General features: G+C 46.9%; 1 protein-coding gene across 1 annotated transcript in view; it reads left to right on the forward strand.

Annotated features, from left to right (window-relative positions):
* Positions 1–23,215: 23,215 nt before the first annotated feature.
* Positions 23,216–27,811, forward strand: part of LOC120836317 — a 122,579-nt gene continuing 117,983 nt past the window's right edge. The window contains exon 1 of the mRNA XM_040215764.2: positions 23,216–23,391. Within this exon, the coding sequence (XP_040071698.2) occupies positions 23,269–23,391 (123 nt within the window). The 5' untranslated portion in view covers positions 23,216–23,268. The remainder of the gene's footprint in view (positions 23,392–27,811) is intronic.

Genomic DNA, 27,811 nt, shown 5'->3' on the forward strand with positions numbered 1-27,811 from the left:
GTTCGAAAATCATGTTTCGGGTCCTCGCCGCCGCAAAAGTTGTGCGCTGACTACATGCTCCACGAGAAATGCTCTGTGATACCAGATCCTCGCGCTCCAAATCTGCGACCGGGCACTCTTTATGGCTCCGTCATCGAACTGCCAGGCTTTGTGAGTATACAGGAGGCTATGGCACTTCTTATGAGTTGTAAATGCGAAAGCATGCATGCCGTTCCTCCGCTCCCTTATTTCGTCTGCGGCGTACTTGCGTCGACGGTCGAGCGCGCGCGCTCTCCTCGCCACGCTGACCTTGGGCGCGGAGCGGTGGAGCCGCTGTCTCGCAGTCACGCAGCGCCACGGGGAAGCGCTAATTCAAACTGACGCGCGGCGGCTTCGTATCACTGCCGTTTTGCGTGCCTTTCTGCGTGGTTTCAAAGCTGGGATGCCTCAGATCGCGGCTTCGGGAATTTTTCTGCCGTTTTGCGCGGCTGATGACGTCGGCTCGCTTCATGGGACAGTTGATGCTTTCGCATTAAAAGAGTAATTTGCTGTTTTGACCCCAACTCAGGCATACGTCAAAATTCAACATGGCGGCCGCCATGAAAGAACGGTCGATAGGTACGATAAAGCTCCACTTTTTTTTTACGGCGAGGTATGTAATCCTATACCCGGTTCTGTTTCATATAAGGTCGTTGTACAGGACGCTATAGTATCACTGAATGGCGTTATGTCATGTGACGTCAGAGAGACACGTGATGCCATGGTGTTACGTGACGTCAAAGTGTCACACGACGTGATGATGTCTCGTCATGAAAACGCGCCCATCGTCGAAGAAAAACATTTTTTTTTTTTACATCTGAGCATTGTAAGAACTTTTTTGCACAACGTGTGAACTCAATTTGTGTGGCAGTATCCAGAACCCGACGGTGTGAGGTAAGAGCAAGATACAAGAACCGCGCCAAAAGTTTTTTTCTGGTTTACGACGGCGGAGCAATCTATAGAAAATATTTCGCATGAGAAACAGCCCAGGTACAATTCCGATAACGAGGCGCTAAAGCGAATCATCTGGAAACGTTTGCACGTTGTCGCTGCACCATGAAAAATGGCTGCAAGTTACAGAACACCTTTGAATTCGGATTCGAGGCCTGCGAAATGGAGGTAACAGCCAAAGCGCTCACCATAATTAAGAAACTTTCATCTCTGTTCTCATAAAAAGAGATTAGCGCGAGCATGCAGTTCATATCTTGTCCCGCTAACTGGATCAGTCACGAAAATGGAAGTATACAGTTGCTCGCGCGATTCATAGAACTGACGCGTTTCCGGGCCCTAAAAAGTTGCTTCAATATTACGGTTTTCACGATTTCCTTCTTACCTGCAGGTTCAATTCATGGCGAACAATAACTCGCTTTCCCTTCTCTCTTTTTATACTTAAGTTTTTGTTTGTTTCTTTTCTTGATTGGCCATTTTAAACTCTCATTTTGAATAGCCGCATGAATATGCGTTTCCGGTAACGGACGAAAGTTTCGGCCCATTTGATGTTTCGCAAATAGTTCCGTCGCATTGGACAGCAACACCCCAAAACGGAATAGGGGGGGGGGGGGGGGGGTGAAGAGAGAGAGAGAGACAGAGAAGGGGAGGGGGAATATCACGTGACGCCCTGTCACGCAGCGATTAAGGCGCGCGAAGTGTATTGAGAGCGGCGGCAGCTGTCACGTAACAAAAGGCTCACGCTTTCGGAGGTGGCGACGGGCGCCCCAAACGGAAAAGCGTGCACGTCAGTCACGAGACGGCGGTCAAGCCAGCGAGAGGATCGTGGCGAAGCCCGAGGGCACGTGCTCCGCCGACGCGGAAAGAGACGCCGAACCACGTAGACATAATCAGCCAAATCGCGTCCGAAGTAAACAGAGAAACTGCAGACAGCTAGGTCGCCCTGTTTCGCCGCATCTATGCATGGGCCTAGATATCACTCCTCTACAACAGTACCACGCTCTACGGAGAGCATTGGCAAGTGGTAACATGTACTATAGGAGACAAGAAAAAAAGGGTGTAAAAGGATTAGACGTCAGTAGAGCAAACGGGTTTTATCAACCGCCACCAGTCTAACACCAACAAGGGTGAAGCTTGCAAATTTAGGGTTATAATTATAATGCAATTAAATGCAAAGGTGCAAGCGAGCTGGACAAGAAAGATGAAAATAATCCCTGGAGAAAGGGAACAAGAGGGACAAAGGACAAACACGAATCTCCAAACACAGCTAGGTGACTGGTGAGCGACTGAAAAAATCCGCCTGGTCCGGGTATCGAACCCGGGACCTCTCCATTATAGGATGAGCGCTCTACCAACTGTGCTAACCAGGGGTTAGACGTCAGTAGAGCAAACGGGTTTTATCAACCGCCACCAGCCTAACACCAACAAGGGTGAAGCTTGCAAATTTAGGGTTATAATTATAATGCAATTATATGCAAAGGTGCAAGCGAGCTGGACAAGAAAGATGAAAATAATCCCTGGAAAAAGGGAACAAGAGGGTTATCGTTACACCCTTTGTCTTATATAATACACCCCCAAAACTTCATTTCGAAGTTCTGAGCCCTATATATCGAACAGACGGCCCCAAATTTTACGAGGGGCTTGTTAACGGTGCGATATAACTTATTAAGTAGCTAAAGTACGTATGAAAGACTACATAAAGAAAACACCGAGTTTTTACAGTATGGCCAAGAAAACCCCAATTATCTTTTTTTTGTTGTCAGTAAAACGTAGATTAGCTATTTTAATAAGTTGTACCACACGGCTATCAAGCCCCTCGTAAAATTTGAGGCCGTCTGTTCGACTGTAGTGCGCTGTACGTCGAATTGAAGTTTCGGGGTGTATTGTATGGGACAAAGGGTGTAACGATACACCCTTTTACACCCTTTTTTCTTGAGAGTGTACTTTAGCCAATGCTAGAAAGTCGCGCAGCGGGTGCAGAATCAGAGCATCGGGCTGCGAACCGAGAAGTTCTGGGTTCGATTCCCGGTGGGGAATGAGCAGACTATATCGGTTTAATTCTGAGTAAGCGCGTGTTTACAACGGTTTGCTTATATTGACATGGTGACCGAACCGGTTGCTGGCGTGTCTGGACCAGCGGATGGGTATATCTGAGAGGTTCCGTTATAAACTTAACATGAAGCTCGATTCACGTGGTGCGCTTGTGCTTCCGAATTCGCAGCTGCGACGTCGGGCATCGCACTTTCCTCCAGGCTTCTCTTGCCGCACGAGCGACGTCGAAACCTCTAAATCGCAAGTAAAATCGCACCATGTGAGTTAGGCTTAGGTCGGGGATGGGAAATACAGGGTGATTCAAGGGAGAGGCCAGGCTCTTTAAATCGACCGCAAAATTCAGTTTCTTAACCTATCGCGCTACGACTTTGTGCAGCGTTGTCCACAGATGGTGTTTTTTTTTTTTTTTTTTTTTTTTTTTGTAAAATTTGCAAAGAGCGAACTTACCTGAGGAAAAAGTAAAGAAAGAAAAAAGGCTTAGCTCCTATTGAAACGCAGCGACGCCGCCGGTCTTCAAACAACACGGCGCCGTTTCGCACGGGAGACAAAAGATGGCGCAAGCCGTCGCGACGCCAACTGCCGCCAACGAACGAGCATACGGCGCCTAGAGCCGGCGTCTTTAGTAGACGATCGTTTCGACTCAAAAGCGGCGCGCGCGTTCCGCGGGCGGCGACAGTCGCAGAAACAAAAACAGGCGCGGTAACAACAAGGAACTGCAGTTCCTTGTCTGCTAAAGACGCCGGCTCTCGGCGTCGTCTGCTCGTTCGTTGGCGGTAGTTGGCGTCGCGACGGCTTGCGCCATCTCTTGTCTCCCGTGCGAAACGGCACCGTGTTGTTTGAAGACCGGTGGCGTCGCTGCGTTTCCATAGGAGCTAAGCCTTTTTTCTTTCTTTACTCTTTCCTCAGGTAAGTTCGCTCTTTGCAAAATTTACAAAAAAAAAAAAAACACCATTTGTGGGCAACGCTGCACAAAGTCGTTGCGCGATAGGTTAAGAAACCGAATTTTACGGTCGACTTAAAGAGCCTGGCCTCTCCTTGAATCACCATGTACTAATAACGGTATAAAGGTTAGGAAAAAGTAAAAACAATTAGAGTTGTAAAATAGTAAAAATAGTAAGAGAGTTCTAAAAGTGTAAAAACAGCTTAAGAGAGTTGTAAAAGAGTAAAACTAGTAAGAGACTTGGAAAAAGAGTAGAAATAGTAAAGTGCGTTGGGGAAGAGTACAAACAGTAAGATAGTTGGAAAGGAGTAAATATAGTAAGCAAGTTGGTAAAGAGAAAGTCCAGTAAGAAAGTTGTAAAATAGTAAGACCACCAAGAGAGTTGGAAAAGAGGAAAACGAGTAAAGCGTTGGAAAAGAGTAAAAACGGTAGGAGAGCTGGAAACGAGTAAAACCAGTAAGGGAGTTGTAAAAGAGTAAAACAACTTAAGAGAGTTGTAAAAGAGTAAAAAAAGTTGGAAAAGGGTAAATATAGCAAGAGAGTTGGGGAAATGTGAAAACAGTGAGAGTTGTAAAGGAGTAAACATAGTGCGCAAGTTGAGAGAGTGTAAGTCCCGTAATAAAGTTCGAAACGAGTTGGCTCCGAGGCGAGAGCGCCGGCCTACGGATCCCCAATGTGGCGGGTTCGAATCCCGGCCGAGGTGCCCGCAATCTGACGGCGGCTTATTGCGGAGAAGGCGCCGTGTAACCGAGATTTCGGTTGCACGTCAAAAGATCCCCAGGTGGTCGAAATTAACCCTCAGTCTTCCGCTGGGGCGTGCCAGATGCCCGTCGTTGGTTTGGCACGTAAAACCCCCATATTTGGCTTTTGTTCGAAACGAGTTAGAACGGTACGAGAGATGGGAAAGAGGAAACTCGGTAAAGAGTGTTGGAAAAGAGTAAAAACGGTAGGAAAGCTGGAGAAGAGTAAAATCAGTAAGAGAGTTAAAAAAGAGTAAAAACAGTAAGAGAGTTGGAAAAGAGTAAAAACAGTAAGAGAGTTGGAAAAGAGTAAAAACAGTAAGAGAGCACGTTTCGGGGTTTAATATCATATTCGATATACACCTGCTCTTCATAGAAGAAACACGGTGTTTGCTAGAGACATGACAGAATTGTCTGCGGGTACGCCTCAAGCATGCCCGACATACGTATGTGTGCTTGGAACCTGGCTGTCTTTTGCATGGTGTATTAACAACGTGTCCGCAGCTTTAGTGGGTATAATGAAACAGCCTGGAGACGTGTTTTTGTGCTGCCCACCAAAGCGCTCGGCGCCTCGGTGGGAGTGCTGCGTCTAGATAATAATTCCACCCTCGCCGAGTTGGAAGACGCATCGCGGAGGATATGCATGGATGGGGGAGGTCCTTCTTGCCTACGGCGCCCTGCGGCCCCCTGCTGCCCCCGGCCGGTCCCCGAAACGGGGTTACGGGTACCGACGCCCTCTCCCTCTCCCACGCCCTCATCGATCTCGGCTTGTCCCGGCTGGGCTACGCGGGCCTATTTCGGGCAGCCGCCGATCGCCCTAATGCCGAATCTGCGGGGCCGTTACGCCGATCCGATGGACCGTCGACGCTTCGGGACCACCGCCGGCGCTCGCGTGTGAACGCCCGAGGCCAACATATACCACGTGGAAGACGAGGCCTGCTCTTTTCTGCTTCTTAAACGTCATCGCTAGTAGACCCACGCAGTGCCGCTTAGTTCGCGTCAGCGTCGACGCCAACGCGTCTTGCGGCGTCTCACAACGAGCGCGACGCTATGCGGAGCGCAAGTTCGTCTGCTTCTTGCACTGGGGTTTCAATGACGTCAGAACGACGAGCTCTGATTGGCTGATTGAAAACATAGTGGGTAGACCTCGAGGCATCTAGCAGTGAGGTCTACCCACTATCCTTTCAATCAAAGTCAATCAGAGCTCAGTGTCGTTCTGACGTCACCGCAACTCCTGCGCAGAAAGCAGACGACTTGCCCTCCGGGCGACGCCAAGACGGACGCGTCCACCGCTTTGCGGTGACGCTCGTTGAACTTTAGCGTGTTTGCCGCTTGGGGCGGCTCGGATGGTCCACCAACGATGACCTCATGGGAGGGCCTTGACTTCTAGGAGGTATTGCCCGAAGGCCGGCTGCCCAAGGCGTCGACGCCTTCGTCGTTGTCTTTGAGGGCGGTTATGATCGAACGTTGTCGTCTTCCCCGAGGAAGAAATGGGTTTGGCGCCCCCCGGTCGTAACTGGTCGTCTTCACCTGCGAGCGATAATGAGCGCAGGCGCCTCGAGTGAGAAGTGAAATCCAGGCTGTGCTCCATTTCATCTTACGAGTAGAACGCCCACTGCACGCTACGAGCCATTCCAACCAATCCAGCGCTGTGAACGTGACACGTGACTGGGCTACATGCGCGTCGCATGCGTTCGCAGCGCATTACATTGGCCGGGGTACCGTACGCTGTGAATCCTCGCAAGGTGAGACGGAGGAGAGACGGAGTACCCGAAGTGCAGTGTAATACACGTTACTTGAAAAGGGTAATCAATTCCAATTCCAGTTACTCTCGCTTAAAAAGTTTTGAATTAGATTTCTTGAAAAGAAAAGTACAATTGACCGTTATTTGAAGGAGTAACCGTTACTTTTCCGATTACTTCGGACTTTCAAAATGACAGATTTTTCTGCCGTTTTGAAAACGCGTCTTCCGCACTGTCCATTATTTGATTAAAATCACCGAATTATAAGCCATATTGCTAATCCACCAATTCTTGGTAAACCATCCTGCTGTTAGAGTCTTGGTCCGATGATTCCTCGGCATGAAACTTGTAGAGACAAAAGGCGCCATCAAAAAGTGGAGGGGAAAGAATAGTAGCGGTTACAATAATTTTAGTATTTCCTACATATGCGATCAGATTACTCTTGCGATTACTTCCTAATAATGTATTCATACGATTACTAGATCGCCCCAAAAGTAATCGATTACAAGTAATTTGATTGCTTGTAATGACTACCGTACAAGTCTGACGTAGTGGCTGCGGCAGTCCACCAATAGCTCTCTATATATAGACCATTTTGTTAGTGAGGTCCTTGTTCATCCGTCACTTTAACTGAGGATTTTAACCTTCCGCTCATCGACTGGCCAAGATGAGCCCGTTGTCTTTCAAATGTTAACACTCGGAATCCTTAGTTCAAATCGCCTTTGAGCACAGTCTTCAGCAGTCAGTCAGTAGCCCAACTCGCATCCAATATACTACCTAAAATAGACTAGAATTCTCAGTGTCTCGCAAATAATGAATATTTTTGTAGGGTTGAAGAAGGAATATCTGATCACAACGTAATTCTTGCTCAGCTTAAGCACTGTCCCATTAACTGTACACGAAAGTCGTACTACGTAGTGTCACGGTTCTCCGACAGCGTATGATGATTGTGTCCTAGAGTTGCTAGGGAATCGGTTAGATGAATTCACACAAATGAATTATCTTTCTTTCACTGACGTTGATATGCTATGGAATACGTTTCAGGTAAAAGTACAGGAATGTTTACACGACCTCGTACCTTTGTATGCTAAAGAAGTGTTCTCGAAAGCATAATCCATGGATCGATCGCGATATTATTAATCTAAAAGGAAACTTTCACGAACTCGGAAATCAAGCGCTAAAAACACTCCGCTCATTCGGAGAAGCTCAGATACGCGAGGCTAAGTTCGTCTAGTACAAATTCACCCTTCGCAACTTTTAAGGTGAAAGCCTTATATGTACCATTACGGGAAAAGGCGTCGGCGTTGTGCCCGAAAGATGGCCATAAAAATACGTCAACAAGCACGGGCCGCTGAAGGTCAAAGCGGACGCGCCTCAGAAATAAAACACAAAGGAAAGCACAGCAACGCATATACTTCGTCATGGAAGCCGTGAAGCCGGCGGGGGCGCCGCGCCTGCGCAGTGGGGGAGCGTGACGTCACCGCAGGAGTGCCGTGTGCAAAAGGAAGACGTGAAGCGCGAGACACATGAGCGTCAAAACTGTCCGATCCGACGTGCGAACTGTCGAAACGACTTTCGGAGGCGAGGGTTTTCGTCGCATCGGAGCATCGGACTGGCCGGATTCCGTCCGGCACCGGCATGCGACCAACTTGACAGATATTCGCCGCACTGCTGTCCAATTTTCGGAAAGTCGCACAGCCAATGGCAGTATGGATGGCACGAACGTCATGTTATCACGTGACTTTCGGACCGATCGGCAGAGGAGGTGCTACGTGGCCCGGGGAAGCCGGTGTGGCAGTGCGCGGTGCGCCGCGCGGCGGGTCGTCGTTGCGAAGGGAACGGACGCCATCGAGTACTCCCGCGCGCACAAAACGAACTGCTCATTTCGTGCGCCATAGCGAGCCGGCCTTCTATGGGACCGATCGGGACCTTCGAAACCCGCACATACTGCGTTTCACCTTATGCGGTGAACAGCAGCGGACGTTACGAACCGTTCCAATGTCGTGTGAGTGTCACGTGAACTTCGGGAGAGACGCAGCAATGCGGGCGGTACAGTCACGTGATTTGTTCGCAGTGCTCGCTTCGCTGGGCGGTCCATCGTGATCACGTGGCGTTGAGCAGAAAAGCAACCTCATATAAAATGTTTAGACACACACATTTTAATAGAATGAAAATATTGCGTTTGTTTTGAAGTTAGGAAAACCACGAGGTGCGAGAGGAGTATTTCAGGTTTCTGAGCTAGGTGGCGCAAGCTACCGCCCGTTATAAATCGAGCCATTAGCATCCATCCATCCGGTAGAGGGATACCCGAAACTGGGCGGGGCTGAACGGAACGACGCCACGACGCGTCGGAAGCATATATGTGTCTCGAACTGTCGAGTCGGAGCAGCCATCTTTCCGACAGTTCGCACGTTGGATCGGACAGTTTTGACAGCGCATGTGTTTCGCGCTTGACGCGCTGCCTCCGGCGCGTCATTTGCGCTACTGACTTCATCTGTGCTCGTTGTATGCTTCGTGCGATAGACTGTGAGGCGACCGCGCACATCTACGACCTCGACATCGGCAGCACAGCGTCTAGATCTACGGCGATACACCGAACACAATACTGACAGAAACTACTTCGATACGTGTAGAAACATTACTCGAAAACATTTCACCCGCGAGACTATAATGCTTTCGTATTCTTACACGTAAGCAATCTCAAGTGTCTTCGGCATTTTTTTTTTTATTATTAAAGTTTGGTTTGTTGATAATTTGGAGACACTTGTCACCTAAAGGTTCCCATATATTGCTAACCTTTATATAGATGACGGAATTATCTGCTATCCTCTCGAAATGGCATCGTGTTTTTGGTCGCTGTTTTGCCTCCGTTTTCACCGAAGATAGTTGCGCTTGTCTTGCCGGTCCGTTATTCACTGATTACTGCATTCCTGACATTGAAGCATTCAACGAAGGCATTTTATCTTTTGCTTAACCTCGATAATAATAATAATAAAACTCTCAGGGCGCTGATAACATTCCTAACGCATTTTTAAAGCGATATACCGAAAGGCGTGCAAGGTTTGTTTTATTCACGCGATCCTTGTCAGATGCAGCTGTTCCCGGTCAGTGGAAAAGCTGCAAAGGTCATCTCTGTTTACATATCGGGGAATGCGTTATGATTGAACAACTAGGCCTATATCGTTGCTATTGTCATGCGCTAAAACTCTCAAATATATCGTGTTCAAACTTATATATATCACTCTAAAAAAAAAAGGTGTCAAAGAAGAGTAAGTGCCCTAACTTACTCTACTTTAACTCTCTCTTCTTCAAAGTTACTCTTTCGCCACCGCTTCTTTCGATGATACACTCCCTTAACCCTCACTCGAACTCGAGAGTAACTGTACGGAGAGTTAGTTTCTCCTCGCGGTATCACGGGCTGTCAACAGATGGCGCCGCTATGGGGTCGACGCATGTTCGACGCTGTTCGGCGCAGATTTCTTTTTTTGTTTTTTCTTTTTCCGGGGAAGGATTTTTTTTTCTTCTACCCGCTTCTTTTTTTTTTTCTTTTTTTTTTTCGGGGGGGGGGGGGGGGGGGGGGAGAAGATGAGCAGGGATGTTTTAATAAGTGAGTTGGTACAGCCTACCTTTATTTAATTTTGTCAACACGCAATTCAAATGTTTTTCTGCAAAAAAAAAAAAAAAAAGGTGCAGAATTTACAGGTGATTTTTTGCTGCTCCTTGGTGCATATACGTCGCCAGCGATATAAGCTCATAGGAACCGCCAAATGGGGCCGCCGATGTCCGCTTCTATGCATCGCCCTCCCGCCGCGGCCAAACGCATGGGACTTTTCGCTTTAGATTATTATAGTTGACTCGATGATCTTGACAGAAAAGCTTGGTACACTAACTACGGGTTTATTGACTGCACTTCATGTCAGGCGAAGAACATTTTTTGCCTCCAACATGTCGCCAAGGCACTGATAGTAGACGACAGTGTTGGTTTTGACCTACACTTTAGCCGGAAGTGAAGTCAGCTGCAACAAGCCTATACTTAGAAGGGCAAAAAAAAAAAAAAAAACAACCGAGCTGAAAGAAGTAGTAGTGCAAACTAAAAGCGCTACTGCCAACTGAATTTTATTTGGAAAACACGAACATATTTGCATACCAGTGGCGTAGCCAGGGGACCGGGGTGTGTGTGTGTGGGGGGAGGGGGGGGGGGTTCAAGGGTCGGAACATTAACGAATTTTCATGGTTGTCCTCTTTACCCCTTCCCCCTTTCCAATGTCAGTATAATTTTTTTGTGTGTGTTTCGTTTCGACAATCCACTACGGCGAGGGGCTGTGTCCACAACATACCGAAGCAAAACGAAGACGACGCTGTCCGTGGACTGTGGGAAAAATACATCTCCGGCTCCGGCTCTTCGAATAGCTCTCTCAAACTTGGCCATGTTAGTAACCAAAGCCTTTCTTCAGGCTCGCAGGTGCGAATGGCTTTGTTCCCGACGTCACATAAGCCGCGAAATCCTGACCTCGAAGGACGCTGGCCTCGCCTCGGGGAATGCAGGCGGCTTAACTAAAGTTCCCCTACCCTTTGAGTGTCGAGGACTCGACGAGCAGCGCAACAAGCAGGGCAGCGCAACAAAACTCCAAAATAGCAATACTCTGACTTTAGGAACCCTACAATGAGGAGAAAACCGGACGACAAAATAACTAACAGCTTAGCGCTTTTTTTTTTCTCTTGTCTTTTTTTTAGGGTTTACTCGCCTCTACTTATTTAGCTTCAATAATACACAAACAAAAATGCAAAAAACACACTCAAAACATCCCAATCATTCAAAAAAAAAAGAAGAAAAGAATCAAGAGAGAAAAGCGACAGCATATGCACTGTTGAAGCAACTTTGGAATGCTCATCATCATTTGGTTTCAAAGCGTACCTAGTTGACTTCTTTAATCGCTGAAGTGGGTAATGTTTACATGCTTGCGTTCAGCACGTGAGTCGTGGAACTTCCTCTACGTATATAGACTTTCAAAAATGAGTTCAAGAGCCAAGCAGTTCTTGACTTTTTTTTTAAGAATGATTATTGACCTACAACTTCAAGCGTGTCATCAACGTCTCCAACAGAACCAGCAGATTCACGTCAGGCAGCATTGTCCGCCATAGGCGACAGCAATGTTGTGGCCAACGACGCCGGTCGCCAATCTCCAGCCCGTGCGGAGCATTCGTTTTGTTAGATGAACTTCCTGGGGAAGTACTGGTTTTGACACAGATGTGGAGGGACCGCACCGCTTAGCGCGTCTCAGCGGTACAGGCAACTTGCATTTGCCCAGAGGCCTTGTATCCTAATGTAACCCGCCTGCTACAAATCCTGGCCACCATGCTCGTTAGCAGCGCTGAAGCGGAACATTTGCTTTCGAGACTCCGAAGACTGGGACGTTGAAGCACCTGAGGGCTTCAACGTCCCAGAGGCGCTTGCTACTCCGTTCTAAGCTGAGACCAGACGCTTCGCTTTCAACGCGAGCTCGCTGGCTTCGGCAGTGCATTGGTTGAGCGTGCCTGCACGATCACGCTTGTTTTTGGAAGGGCAGAAAGCTCGCGCTTAAAGCGGAGCTTCCAGTCTGAGCTTAATGGTGAACGCAGCATTGGCGACGTGCGCGATCAAAAGCGTCACTGTGATCGGCCTTCCACGATTGGCCGAATGGTCACTATGACATCAGCAAAGCTTTTCTCATTGAAAGAAATAAGAGCAATGTAAGAACTTCAATTTTGACGGGGTTGGCAGTGTTGGTTTCAGAGCGCAATGATCTCAAGCTTCCACCAGCTAATTCTAAACACCGTCGAACTCGTTGTTCGTAAGGTAATGACGTCACGAGAGGAAACCATACGAGGGTGACACTAAAACATCTCGCCGCTAATAGGGGCTGCGCTTTTGAACATTCACCGGAATATGCAAATCAGCACCGAAAGGGTACTCTCGCTTCTTTCTATCGACCGACGGCGGCTTCCACTAAATGTTTAGACCCCACACAATGATAGAAACTGGTATTTTTCTCTTCCACTTTCTCGTAAAACGACAACGAAGAGCGGAAATAATTTAAAACATGACTATAAAACGATAATTTGTGAAATATGTGATCCGCGCAGGAACAATGAGCGTGACGATTCACTAGCTCATTGCTCCAGTGCGCATTGCAGTTTTTGTGTTTAATCGTATTCTAAACTTCGCTATTCTCTGGCACTTTTCCGCAGTTTTCAGTCATTGGATACTCGAGTGTTCCGCATTGAAGTGCACGCACCGTAATTTTTTTGTGAGCCTGTCTGGACTTTTTTTACTCAAAGTCAATTATAATATTTAATGACTGCGTTCTTTCGACATTTAACATTAAATTTCCCTGTTTTAAATATTGGACGAACGAGATGTGGAAAAGAATGTTGGACTTTTGTCGTCTAAGAAACAGGAAAACAGTAAACAATATTGGGTTTGGGCAGTTTCGTTTCCTCTCTTTTTTGTGTGTGTGTCTTTCAAACAGCTTAAGCAAAAAAAACAAAAAAAAAACACCCCCTGAAAACATTTTCTGGCTACGCCACTGATACACACTTTATTATACCTCAAGCCAAATGAATCTAAATTTCTTATTTGATGAAACGAGTGACGACGCACTGATGCAACTATCATCTTTCTTTACGCTAAATTTGAAAACCTCCAAAGTTCCCCTCTGTTTTATGTTCCTACTTGCCCGGAATCTGTGTTTTATCCAGCAAAGGGTCATACGAACACTTATCACAGTGGACTGCCAAGTTCCCTAAAGGAGACCGCTTTATAGAAAGTTCATGCCCTATGTACGATCGGGTGGTGCACGAAAGCACCCGATGTCAAATGCCCCACGACTGACACCCGTCCTTTTCCCTTTTGCCCTGCCTTCAAAAGGCTAGTTTTATCAAAAGCCCATAGCGCGAATTCTCAGATCATGTGGCCTGGTCCTCACCATGACGGCGGAGCATTCTGCTTTCAATTAAGTGACAGTTAGTGTGCTGACGAGCGTGTGCAACGTAATCATGCCGTCATTTGTAGACCCTCAAGATATTAGGTTAAAACATGGAACAATGCTGGTTGAAGCGTGCACACGGATTCTGCACTTGGGTCTATAACGCTACACCCGTACGATCGCCCACATGTCGTTGATATTTTAGACTACCGATGTGGCGCATTCCACATGTTTATGTGCATGTCTCTTTGTGCGCATGCTCTCCTGTTTTATGTATTTTGAGGCATAAGCTAGTTAGCTTCACTGGTGCTCTGAGGGAACGCCAAAGTGGCCGACAATCTTCTTGAAATTTATATCGCCCCTTTTCTTTTTGTTGGGAGACATTTGATTTATCATTATCTTTATAATTTTAACATAAGGCTTCAAGCTGAATTTAGTTTTTCGTGTCTGTCAGTCCCTTTTTGTCCTCTCGTTCTAGAGTTATAATGCCTAAGCAATCTCTGCCATATTGGTTTTTGAATACCCGGATAGCAAATACCAGCTGAGACAAACGGAAGAATTCGAGAGAGGGAAGAGCTCAATGGAGGGGCGCGCCGATGGCCTCGAAACGGGTTGATTACGAAGGTCACTCGGCCTGGCGCATGAGCTCCCTCCCGTTTTCCCCACCCACCGTCACTAATCTCTCCAAGTCTCTTTTGAGATTAGGGGACTCGGCGTCCTCGTCCTTGAAGGAGGAGGGATCCCTTCATTCCTAAGCCGACAGTGTTGAAGCAGCTGCGCGCCCGCCAGACCAGTTATCGCCTGCTCCGCTCTCTGCGCGTAGTTAGGGGAGGGAGCGTGATCACGTGATTAAAGCCAAACGTGCGATTGGTTCGCCGAACACCTTAGCTTCCTCTTCACTTTCAGCTTAGAAGTGACGGAGTCCCGCCCGCGAAGCGCGCGCACACACATACACTCACAGAAAGTGGAGTCGCGTGAACCAAGGCCTAACGATAAGGTAGGGACTGGACGACGGTGGGGACGGTCCCCTCAATGTCCAACACGCGCATCCGCGAACTGGAAAGGGGCAGAGGCGCTTCGCAATTTATGGAGTTTTTTTTCCCGGCAGAGATAGCTCTTTTCAAGAATGGCAAGATCAACATGCTCATATCAGGACACCGTGGTGTCAGTTTCTTAAGTTGTTTAGGTTCATTTGATTGCTTAGCGGACATTTTTTTTTTTTTATCGGGTGAACCGGCTTGGCATCTCCTTTATCCACGCTTCCCCAACTGGAACCGGTAAGAACGATGGTTTATTGCCAAGTGCGATCTTCAACATGCGGAATGTCAAGACCTTGGATATTCTCTCGGCAGCGCCTACACACCGGTGATCTTCCTTTGTTGTGGCCATTCATGTCACCACCAGCTTCGACGGACCGAAGACACGACGGACCACTTTCTTTTGCACGTGAGTGACAATGAGAGGATCCTCTCCTTCTTCTTGACCATCGGGGACATGTGTTCTTGCTACGTAATGTACGTTTTGTCATGATCCGATCCGTTTGAACCGTGTCTAACTCTGGGCCGGGAGTCTCCGATGAGTCCCGCGTGTAGTCCACAGCGATCGGCCTGAAAGGTCCTGTACAGCGTTATTTGTAAATGCTTTTTATTCCAATAGCCTGTGAGAGACGTTCTGATTGGGTATTTTCGTGTTTGAAATCATTTAGTTCATTTTTTTTTGTTAAAATACGGCTGTCTTCCTGAAGGTAGATGTGTGCTGTAGTAAAGTCCTCCCAGTATGTCCAAAGCCGAATTGCACGGGGCGTTGAGTAGTCCTTCTTTGCCAAGATTCAGCTAGTCGGGTGGTTGTGGAGTGTCAGCTATGTCACTGCGCTATGCGAGCGTATTTGCCAGTAATCGTCTTTACTCGACAAGTTTTTTTCTTTTTTTTTAACGTGAGTGATTTATTGATTTAAGCATCATGTTCCGTTGAACTGTCATATTTTGTTTGTATAACAGGGTTTTTATTGGACTGATGATTTAAAAGTACATTTGACACTGATGAGCTGAAGGGGAGGCCAGCGATTTGATTTATAACTTGTAAATAATATAGAGCCCCCCCCCCCCCCCCCCTCTCTCCCCCAATATGCGTACATTTATAACTACATATTTCTGCGCCGCAAACACCGCAATTCCTTAAAACTGTTTCTTTTTTTTCTTTCAAATCAACGTAGAAATATAGGTGTGAACCTAAATGTCGAGATTGCAATAAACATGTTTTAAGTTTAGATGAACGATTGAGAGACGCTGTGATGCTGCCAGAGTAGGGCTAAGCAATTTATAGATTAACCTTTCTACTATGTAGAAAAAAAAGAGCTCTAAATTCGACCTTTCAATGCATGTGCCTGCCCCTGCATTCAGAGTGGTGCAACCAGTTCATCCGCATGCAATAAAAAACATAGAGCCCGCATCTATTGCACAGCAGCACGACGAATTGGCACAGATGAGCAGCTCTCTGACTTTCTAGTAGTGTCGGTTGTGGCAGAACTTAAGCTCGCCGCGATGCATGTTCTGTTTTGACATGTAGCATATTTATCAGTTATTTTAATACTCGCCAATCTTAATTTGTTTGTTCTTGGTATGGCCTACTTTTAAATTTCTTTTTCTTCTTGTTTTGTTTTGTTTAGATTTCGTGAATTTTAGTAGGTACAACTTTTTTTTATTAAGGTTCAATGGTACTTTATGGCGAATTATCCCCTTGTAGAGCTGTAGTTACAATATTTAATTATTGGTCTCCCCAAACTTAGATGTTACTTGCATTCGTTAGCTTCCTTTCTAAAGTTGTGAAATAAACTATAATATATGGCAGCCAGCACTGAAACTCAATACGTTGTTTACACTAATTTATCTATAAAAATGTTCCTAACATATTGTATGCCACTTGGACAAATGCAGATGTTAAGAAATTGCATTCGTCCTACCCCTCAGTCTAGTGTCTATATAATAAAGCTATGTCTTGCACCGCTATGGGCAGAGGCCAGCTGATTTGCTACTGTTTGGAAGGTGGAGGGGTGATGTGCAAGGAAGCTAAACTCTGTCCCCCTCTCCCATATTGCCTGCTATAATTGTTCCAAAAGTCAGGGAGAAGGTGGAGGGGAACTGCCCCCTCTCCTTGCCCCCTTTTTCTGATGGGGTGCAAACTTGAGGATGCCATAAATGAATGCAACCGCTTATGGCTGCTATTGCATACAAAGGAAACAAATAGAGAGAGAGCGAGGGATGTGGTTTATCTTTCTCTTAGGTGTTCATAGCAGGGGATACGAACGGTTTTGGATTTTTGCGGCTGAGCGAGCTAGCAATCAGTGCTGCCTTAGTGTTCGGTTGGGACTCTTATTCAATCGGCAAGAAAGCGAGCCCCAGCCAATTATTGGAGAGCATCCTATGAATGGCTCCTGGGATTTTCGAAAATGGTCTATTGTCTCGCAAATGAGTGCACTGGTATTAACTAAAAGCACTTCGCGAGCTGTTTCCTCTCTTTTAATATTGCTGACTCTGCATTTAAGCATTCATTCTTCACAGGAGGAGGGACACGGCTGATCGACCTATCCGGTGACGAGAATTGACGAAGAGGACTCAAGTGCCATAACTGTGGTGTTGGAGGACCACTCGTTTGAGGTGACGGGCTGGTGCAGCGCTCGTTCTTGCATCGCACGGAGTCGACGACATTTCTTACCGTCAAAAAGCAAGCCAGTCACTCGCAGTGATTGGGCACTTCATTAGTTTGAAGTACAAATAAAGTTCGTCTTGGCTTTAGACTTGATCACGAAGTTAAAAAGAAAAAAAAAACTTGTTAGCCAGAGGAAATTTGTGTGACAGTTTTGCATTTTTTTGCCATGTGCTGAAATTAAAATTTTGGTTTATTAAACTCTATTCTACTGTTTTATTTCAGTGCTGACTTTTTATGAGAACCTATAGCCTCTGTGCAGGCTCATGCTTTATATTTTGTCATTTTTCAGCTGCAGTTCCACATTTCCTTTGCACCCATCTCCTTGTGAACATGTACAGTCGGGAGCAAAAGTTTGCGGGGCACGGGAGCGCGTGCCGAAATGCATCGCCGCGCCGTGCAACGGCGCACCACCGCATTAAAAAGCCGCGCTTTGCGCATGCGCGCCGTTCGTGCTGGCAGTCATGTCTCTTTCGCTCGTTTCTGTCCGACTCACTCCTGATAACCGGAGTCGGCGCCAGGGGCGCAAGTTGCCGTTTCGCTGGCTGTCATGCCCCGCGTCCTCTTCAGCTGCCTCGGCGGCCGCGCTGGGTGACGAGGCGCCTGGCTACCCCCCCTCCCCCCCCTTCCCCCCCCCCCCCCCCCACAAACACACACACACACACGCGAGCTCCGTGACAAAGCGCGGTGACTGAGGTGGCTGAAGCAGACGCGCAATAGACAGCCAGCGAAGAGCTAACTCACGCCCCTGGCGCTGGCTCCTGTTATCAGGAGCGCGTCGAAAAGATACGAGCGAAAGAGACATGGTTGCGAGCACGAAGGGCGTGCTTGTGCAAACCGTGTCTCCTTAATGCGGCGGCGCGCCGTCGGACGGCGCGGCGATGCATTTCGGCACGCGCTCCCGTGCCCCGCAAACTTTTGCTCCCGACTGTACATAGCTGCTTTTAGATTTTAGGGCTTCCTGAAGAGGGTGCTCATTCTTTTATACAGAGTTTAGGCAACACATCAGATGGGTCTGTACTTACTGTACACAATTATTTCTGTAGAGTAATTACAGTCCCATTCAAGTGTTCCCTAAACTCTGTATTAAAGAGTTAAGTACTATCTAAGGAGGGGTCATACAAACTGCTCAAGTGTGCTGCTATGTGACATTAACTCTTGGTAGAGAGCATAGTTAACTCTTTAATACCGACTCAAGGTACAATTCAAATGGAGTTGTATTTACTATACAATAAGGTTAAAACTACTCTTCCTGGAGAGCGTGCTTAACTCTAAATATAGAGTTCAGGCAACACTTCTAATGGAGTTGTCATTACTCTCCACAAACGAGTGGATTCAACTCTCCCCGGAGAACATGTTTAACTCTTGCATACAGAGTTTAGGCAACACTTCTAATAGAGTTGCGGCTACTCTACACGATGGAGTGAGGGTAACTCTTCTTGGCGAGTACGCGTAACTCTTGAATACAGTGTTCAGGCAACATTGTAATAGAGTTGTAGTTACCCTACACGAAGTAATGAAGGTAACACTTCCTGGAGAGTATCCTTCACTCGTCAACAAGGAGTTTCAGCAACACTTCTGATAGAGTTATAGTCACTCTACACAAAAAAGTGAAATTTACTCTCATCAAAGAATTTAGGCAACACTTCTCATGGAGTTATAGTTACTCTACACAAAGGAGTGAAGGTAACACTTACACTTACACATCAAAAGAGTAACCCTGACTCTCTCAAGGGTATTGGCGTGACTCTCTATAGAAGAGTTAAATGAACACTTGTATGGAAGAGTTAAACATACACTTGCCTCCGAAGAGTTATAGTTACTCTTTAAAAGAGTGGATTCTGTGACAAGCCAGTTACACTCCAAAAAGAGTTAAATCGACACCTTTTTTTTTTAGAGTGTATATATATACACAGCTACGTGGCTGGTTGGAACGACACATGACCGACAACGACATGTTGATATTATATTTATTGATTACTCGAAACCGTTTGACCGGGTTTCTCACCCTAAACTACCGTTAAACCTCGTACGGATCCTAAAATAATTCAAAGACTACTTCCTGGCTTGAAGTAAGCTCTGATCGCTTACGGGTTTCCCTACTTAAAACAAAATACAGTCATCAGCATAAAATCTCATGTCGACACCAACACAACTTTCAACGTCGTTAATAAAGATAAGAAATCAAAGTTATCCCAAGACAGAGCCCTGGGGGACTTCCAACTAAACGTCAGCCGCGGCCCAGAACAGGTCCTACCCAGAGAAACAAAAAATCAACAAGCCGTTAACCGCTCTCTATGACGGCTGTCCGAGTGTGCTCGACCTGGCAGTCAATATTACAAACTCTGTAAATATTACCTTTTTTTGTGAAGTTTCGGCACTTAGTTTCTTTTACCATGTTAATTATAACACTCTGCAAAGTATCGCCACGTTCAAATATCTGGGAGCATTTTTTTTTGTTTCTAATTTAAAGTGGAATGCACACGTTGGCTATGTTGTTCGCAAAGCTCACGGCAAACTTTGGTACTTGAAGCGTACTATGAAGCACTGTTCTTCTGGTATAAAGATCCCTTCATAAATGTCTGGTAAAACCTGTTCTAGAATGTGCTTCCCAAGTTTGGGATCCGCACACAGCTATAGTAAGTTACAGGTCAAGAAGGTATAGCGGCAAATGCCCCTTATAGGTATTCATATATCCCTCCGCCACCTCCGCATCCAATAGCGTCCCATCGTTTCCGTAACGTCGCGGCCAACGCGAGAGGAGGGTCTTGCCTTTCTGTACATATTTGCCTTATCTTTCGACTTTGACTTAGCGTTGTGGAAGCCACGACAGGGAGACTAGAATTTTCCCCCTCCGATGGAAACAAATACGACTTTGGGGGGTTAGGTTCGCCCTCCAATAGATGCGCAGGTCGCTTTCTTAAAATGGGGGGTCGGAGACAAGTTGGTATCACTCTGTAGCCATTATCTATTCATTGAAGCGGATCAAAGGGCGCTTTTAGGGAACTCTTCTTTCGACTGCGGAGGGATTTGAAACGGGCGCATCACGCTTGTGGGAGGAGCTTCTCTTACCTTCTTGACTTGTAACCGACTATAGTCACTATACTAACATTAAGAAATTATAGAAGTTGCGCAAGTTTTCACTGCGCTGCATGTACAACCAATACAAAGAAACGAATCCGTTGCCAAAATCAATTTGAGCGATTCTCTATACGGAGTCGCTCAAAATGATTTTTTTATCGTCTAGGCGTTGTAGAACGAGGCTAGAATTTCTATACTGTATGTTAAACGGTGACTTGAACATAGACACTACAAAGTATTTAACTTTCTTGTTCCCTTTCTGTGTAGAAGTAAGTCTTTTAATTTTTTTTCCCCACGTACAATCGAGGAATGGAATAGGCTTTCTGAAGCATGTGAAAATTTGACATCAGCTGATTTATTTCTCAACACTTTGAAAAATTGTTTGTGAAAAGGTTTTTTGGTCGTTTATTTTTGTTATTGTTGCATTTTTGCGTATATTTCTAATGAGAATTTTGCGTCTTTCTGTTGTTTTTTTTATAACTTTTTGCGGAAATAACTTTTTTAACTCCTTCTGTCACAACCTCCAAAAGGAGGTTAGCAGTACGTGTAAATAAATAAACAAATGTTAAATTTTTACGTAGCTGAGTTGGGAAAAATATAGCAAATCACTTTGTTTTCCGACTGGAAGGCACTAGAATTGAAAGGGTTATCTTGCCATTCTACTCTTTTCTTGACTATACTTTTTAATGAGATAGCATTATTAAGCTGTAATCAGCACAGATTTGTGTCTATCTGGAATCTGGCGTCGAATAATTTCCCGCTAAATTTTGCGGGAAAATTTTTCGCTAAATTTAGCGGAAAATTGATATCACGTGACCTATGCACCAATTCAGTCTCTCCGCTGACTTCGGCGAGAAAATAGGGAGTGTTCGTAGGTCGTTTTCGCCGTCCCGCAACGGCCCTCCGCAACCTTAGCGGAGGGGGAAACGCTGTCTACTAAAATCGACGTCACGTCACGTCCCGTCTTAATATTTTTTTCTTCCCGGCCTTAGGGGTTCTTGTTTGCCTGCCTTGCACGCTTAGCAGCGTCATTTGCTGCCTGACGCTACTTTCGCTTCGTTGTTAACCGAATTCGGCAGCCAGTCCCCTCCGCGTTCACAATCCGTCTTTTTTTGCCGCCTACTTGGACTAGCGCTTGTACTTTGTTCATTTCTCCCTTTTGTAGCACAAGCCAAGGCATACGGGCTCCGCACACCTGAAAGTTCAGAATCGCCCCTGCATCCGCGCGCTCATTGGCTTCCGCCCCGTGACGTCACCTCCCTCTCGCCTTTGTCCTACTCTCCTCCTCTCCACGCGGCGCGCTTCCCTTTCCACTGTTTTGTACGCAGACGGACGCCGTCAGCTTTTCTTTATGTGAATACTTATATTTACGGCAGAAGCGGCAGGTCCAGTTCGGTATCTTCCGGCGAAGGCGTTGCTGCTTCCACATCAGCGTTCGGGTTTCTTGTGTGCCGGAGAGACAACGATGGCTGGAGGCTCGCGGCGGAGCGTCCCGTGTACTGGGTTTCTTGTTCGACTTTAGTCCTAAACAGAGTTCGAATTGACGGGCGGTTGTGTCGGCGACTCTCGGGGCTTTCCCTAAACGAAGGTCTCCCTGGTTCGCTGCCTTGGAGACTTGGCATTGCCCGGTGGGTTCCTGGTTGCTAGCGACTCTGGAGACCTATGTTGCGCTTTTTGGACTCACACGGCGACGGAGAAGGAAGGGACGTCAACAACGCAAAAAACGCAGATTGGATGTTTCTTCTGCGGAAATTCGTCATCAGCGACTCTCACTAATGAACATCCAATCTGCGTTTGCTGCGTTGTTGACGTCACTTCCTTCTCCATAGTCGCCGTGCCCAAAAAGCGCTACATACGTCTCCTGGTTCAGGCCGCTTACCGGAGCGCCCTGGCCTGGCTGTCGGTTGCTGGCTGTCCGTACCCGAATCTCTCTCGCGCCATTATTTTCCCGTCTTCCTTCCTCTTCTTGGTGTCCGGGAACGGCCATGACATCCCTGATCCTTGCGTTCCGGTGTGCCAAAGACGTCTTTTGAAGCACTTGTTCGTCGTATTCGCGGCTCCATCGAGCTATAGGGGACGCCACTATCGAGCCAATATGGCGGTCTAAAACGGGTCGTGCCGTGCCATGTGCTGCAGCTCAGTCCCAGCACCAGCATAGACTGGAACAGACATAGCATGACATCCCTGATCCTTGCGTTCTAAGACGTCTTTTGAAGCACTTGTTCGCCGCATTCGAGGCTCCGTCGAGCTATAAGGACGCCACTATCGAGCCAATATGGCGGTCTAAAACGCGTCGTGCCGCGCCATCTGCCAGCTCGGTGCCATTACGCGCTAGACTGCAACAGACGTAGTTGTGACTGCCGCTGAAGAGATCCTACAACGCTGAGGGCTTTCGGCAGCCGCCATTCTGGAGGTGTCGCTGCGTCGGGCGCGTCTGCACTCGTCGGCCAAAGGGACAGTATACTTGAGCACAGAAGCAGACATTTGATCCAACAACATTTAAGGGTGGCAGTGAGCTGGTGCAGGTTAAAGACGGTGGTTGCTCTGCTGTTCTTTGAAACGTCTTTATTAGAGTATATGGGGCATGAATCAGCCGGATGCGGGCCTTGTTGAGAAGGGTATATATGGAACGGGATGGCAGGGAGCGGGAGGATGTGTGTGTTGTGTGTGTGTGTGTGGGGGGGGGGGGGGGGGGGGGGGGTTGAGCGAGGGGAAAACACCCAAGTCTGTTTTTACTTAAAGTACACAGCGCAAACGGATAGACCTCTATGCATTTCTCCTGTGCTTATCAATCATACTGAAGACAGTCTGCTACACTCTCTGAAGAGTGTTCCCTCTTCGATGCTGTAACATTGGCCATACAAAAACTGTCTGCAAACATGTTCTAATCATGCATATGGATGGAAAAAACATGCTTGGAGCATGCTTACATGTGCGCAGATACTTAATCTGTCATAGTGTCTTTTGTATGACGTCTGAGGAGCGTGACTGTGTCTCAACTCGGCGCTCTCCACTTGCCGCAGGCGGATCGACGGACTCGTGGACGAAGCAGCCAGGACGCGGGAGGAGCGTCGGTAGCCATGTCTTCCTCGGCGGTGGCGTCGTGTCCCTCTGCCCCGGCCATGTCGACCGAGTTCTTCGGCGTCTACCAGAGCATGGTGGGCGAGCCGGGCACCGGCTACAGCTACTTCACGCCGCCATCGGTGAGTGACGCTCGGCCATCGCGAGCACGCGGCACCTGAATAAAGACACATATTAGTAATATACTCCGTTAAATGCTCATTTTTGCGTAGTTCGTCCATTGTTAAGACAACGAGCTAAAAGGCACTTTTTTTTTTTTTTTTGTCATGGGATGGGGTTTTTGCTGTTATACTACGTCTCACTGTAACTTGGTAAACGACGAAGCCTACGGTCTCACTGGGCCAATCAGCGCGTCGGAGAAAGACACGTGACTATAGAAACATGCACACGAGTTAGCGTTTACCGGGTGTGGGCGCGTGCGCGGAAACCAGATTCCCGTAAGGTGAAACGTCCGCGCATGCGCGGTGCCGACAGCAACGTCACCGCAGCGGTATGATGTCATAGTCGCGTGTTGGCGTATACAGTAATATACTCTATCTCACTATAATCATCTAAAATCCGACTTTTCGCGAAGTATTTCAATTGTGACTTCAGGGCAAGCTTCTCCCACCTCTTTTCACTGCAGCAGAGTGGACGGTGGAGAAGAGGTCGCCTCCCATCCAGCGACTGCTATGCTAACGTAAAAAGAGGTGGGTGGAGCTTCCCCCGAACTCTTTTAACCTGGCACCGAACCATTTATAAATGGTTAGAATGTATGCTGCAACATAGCCTCTTATATATATATATATACTGTCAAAGCCTGGCAGATCGCCATGAGAAGCGGCCACCAAAATGAAAAAGGGGCAGCGGCAGACAATGGATGAGACGAGAGCCCCGTGATAAGCGCCCCGCTGCGGCGAGACGCCGAAACACACTTTCTCCCGAGCGAACAGGTGTTGTTTGGGCCCTCGCCGCTACAAAAGCTGTGCGCTGACGTCCAGGTTCCCCGAGAAATGGCTCTTCGATGCTTTGTGCTACCAGATCCTCCCGCTCCGAATCTGCGACCGGGCACTCTATGGCTCCGTCGTCGAGCTGCCAGGATTTGTAAGTATAGAGGAGGCTATGGGAGTGTTGATAGTAGCTCAATAGGACGTGTGCTGCACCGCTTCTGCGTCGATCGCCAGTCTTTTCAAATAAAATCCGTAAAACCAACAATATTAAAAAAAGAAAAAAAAAAAAGAGGTACTCGAATTCCGCGGATAGTGTGGGGGAATGCACGCTCGGACGAGTTCGGCCGAGAAGCCAGTGAACCAGGACGGGTCAGGTTCGACCACCATCGGGAGTTCGGAGGAACGAAGGAACCCTTTGCCCGGCCGGCTGCAGGGTGCATTTCTTCGCAGATGGAAGCTGTCAATACCGCCTAGTAAGACGAGGCCTGCTCATGACGTCATCGTAAGTGGATCCCGGTCCCTCTTGGGTCTTCCTATAGGAGCATTCCTCCGGGTCTCCCTAGAGGGTACCCGGATGAAAACTAAGATTGCTTTCAAAATAAATATGTTTGCAACTCAAATTATGGCCGTTTTTTTTTTTTTTTTTTTGCGAGAAAATTAATTATGTGAATAGGGATTTAAACCGCGGTCTCGCTGATAATACTTCATACAAAAGACAGTCCGCGAATATGTTCGAAGCGCACGTATGTTGAGCATGTCCGCAGATTTATCTGCGGAGAAACTCCGTGTCCTTTGTATGGTGTAGAGTATGAGCTGTGTGACCACGCGGCTTTAGTGGCGTATAGGTGAACCTCAGAGAGAGACCAAAGAGGTAAGGGGGTATTGCGAACATTTGATTTAACTGGAGGTTTGACGTCGAACTTGGTCGGTTCTCGAGGCTTCGAACTTTTCGCAAACTTTGGCGACTAGATTGGATTCGGGTTTCTTCGGCTTCCCCTTTTGTAACGGGTGGTCACGGAACTTTGGATTCTGGATCTAGCCAGTTGGCTCCCCGGCCACTTCCATCCGCTGTCTCGTCCGTATGAGACTGGAGCAGACATCTGCACGTTACCCCCCAAAAAGTAACTAAATACCGGTACTGGTTACTCGCTCAAAAAGTAATGAAGTACGTTACTCGTTATCGATTTTCAAAAGGAACGCGTTGCTTTACCTCAAATATAATGAGTTACCTTTCTCGTTACTTTGACGACCAAATACACGACTGATTTAGTTTCATGGCTGATTGTTTACTTTCCAATAGTCGTCGCGTTTAAGCGTTACATGCCTCTCCAAGTTTTCATCGGTTATGTTTCTCCGCTTTCTTGAGGATACATCTCCGGCAACGCTGAAGGGTCGTTCCTGACGCGTCCTAAGGAACGGCAGTGTTCTGCTTCAGAAAGAGAATGGGGGATATGGGATCCCGCTCTCTCTTTTGTTCTGTCTGCTTCCAAAGTCACAAGTTGACAATAGAGAGTTTTAGTAGATCGTTCCCATGACTCCGATAACGATACCCGATACTCCGCAACCGCATCCCTTGCGCATGCATAGTATCGTTATCGGAACTATCAGAGGTATCGGAACGATCTACTAAAACTCTCTATTGAACTCTGTGCCTTCCCACGTTGGCACCCTCCGAGTTTACATTCGGTCTGTACACGATTCTAGAAGCTTCAACCAGCGAACCTTATTGTGTTCTCTTGGGGAAGGACATTCCCAGCTGTAGAGTTCGACTGACGTGTTTCGTGAAAAAACGTTGCTGTGCTGTCAAACTCTTTAGTTGTTTTTGTGGTTACCCATGTGCGTCGCAGTAGACGCACACTCAGGTTAGAATCAAAACGAGGCTGTTTAAACGGTGTTGTGCAGGTTACTCCTCAGAGGTAACGAAACGCGGTTAATCGTTACTTGGCCTTAAAAGTAATTAAATACGTTACTCGTTACCGTAAAGAGTAACTATACTCGTTTTCTCCTCAAGAAAAAAAAGCGCGTTTTGCGTATTCTTACAAGTTCTTACAAGATTTGATTTTCGAATCAATATGTGATACTTTCTGCGTTTGGAACGTGTACGTCTTGATCAGATTACACTTATCTAATCTAAAATGCGCCTACATATACCTTAATTTTCTACATAAAAAAGGAAAATTAGTAACGTTACGTGAGCAGCCGGACTCGTTACTATTGTCGCGTTATATGTACATGTCTAGATAGGAGTCGGGTTCCACATGTACACACGTTCGACTCATGTTCGACTTAGGAACAGGGTTGCCCGACTTCTACACTAAAACTTCTACTTCGAAGGAAAAATATATAAAGTACTTTATATATATTTTGTTAAATGATTACCGCCGTTTCCACAACACAAAAGCAAACGCATGTCTTTAGTTAGTTTCATATTGTGAAACAATGAAACAGTATACCCACTAACTAGTGCAGTTTCCTTCCACCAGGTGGCGTCCGCTGGGTTTAAATTTTTGTAGCGCACAAGAGTCGAACTTCAGCTAAACTTCAGTGGAACATTTGCCGAACATTTGTCGAACTTTTGTCGAACATTTGTCGAACTTTGAGTTAGAAGTTTGAAAATGTCGAACCTTGTTGAACTCGAACCTAGGAACATTTTTGTCTTTTACCAAGGTCACTCACTGGCAAATGTGTTTCCTCCCTTTACGTCGGTCGACGTTGAACGAGAAAAAGAGAGAAAGAAAGAGAGGCTTTTTATTTTTTTTTTGTGAGGTTTTTTTGGAAAGATTTGGGGGCGAGGAGGAAAGTGCGGACAGCCGAGCACGATATTTCCCCTAGAACTGTACGTATACACGTATTTTACGAAGAAAGCAGCTAACGACGTTCAGATGACTCGACCTTCTTTGAACCGTTCCGGCTTCGGGAATCACGTGTCTGCGCTCAAGCGAGAGCCCAAATGGAAAGTTTATCGTGCAAAGCGGCCGGGGCATGTAACTCGTGTAAAGGATGGCTTGTACGTTTACCGCGAGGCGGCGCTCAGACGAGCCTTGCTCGAAACAACACGGTCTCGGATTTCGGCTCGATGCACAATACAATGATGTTAGGCTAGTTCCGCCCATCGTGGAGTAGAATAAAAAGAAAATATATAAAAGGCGGTGGTACGTCTACATCGTCTGGCACGGGCCATTTCCTGAACTTGATCATGCCGTATCGGCGTCGAACTGCATCGTTAAGGTGCACAGTTGGAGTCACGAGGCACCGCTGGGTTCGTGCCCAGATGTAGACCTACAGACTGGGACCCGCTGCAAAAGTTTTAAAACTGTTATTCAATTTAAAAGATATTTGCTATTTTCGAAAAAAAAATTCAATTTCAAAACGGCGGCCAGTGGAGCAGGCGAATTTATGGAAACGAATAGCGCATATTGAGAACAAATCCCACTTTCTAAATTTCTTAAAATATACTTTTTTCTTTTTTAACGTGACAACTTTGTGCACCCCTGGCAACAGTGTGCACGCTCTCCATGATGAAGGGATGTTTTTTCTTCGGCCCGTTGGCCCTGCGTCAAAAAGCGGCATGGCGAATGCAAGTTACGTGACTCCTTTCCTATTGCCGGCTGGG

Source organism: Ixodes scapularis, unplaced genomic scaffold (genome assembly GCF_016920785.2).
Source record: "Ixodes scapularis isolate PalLabHiFi unplaced genomic scaffold, ASM1692078v2 PGA_scaffold8__174_contigs__length_109621045, whole genome shotgun sequence".
Taxonomy (NCBI): domain Eukaryota; kingdom Metazoa; phylum Arthropoda; class Arachnida; order Ixodida; family Ixodidae; genus Ixodes; species Ixodes scapularis.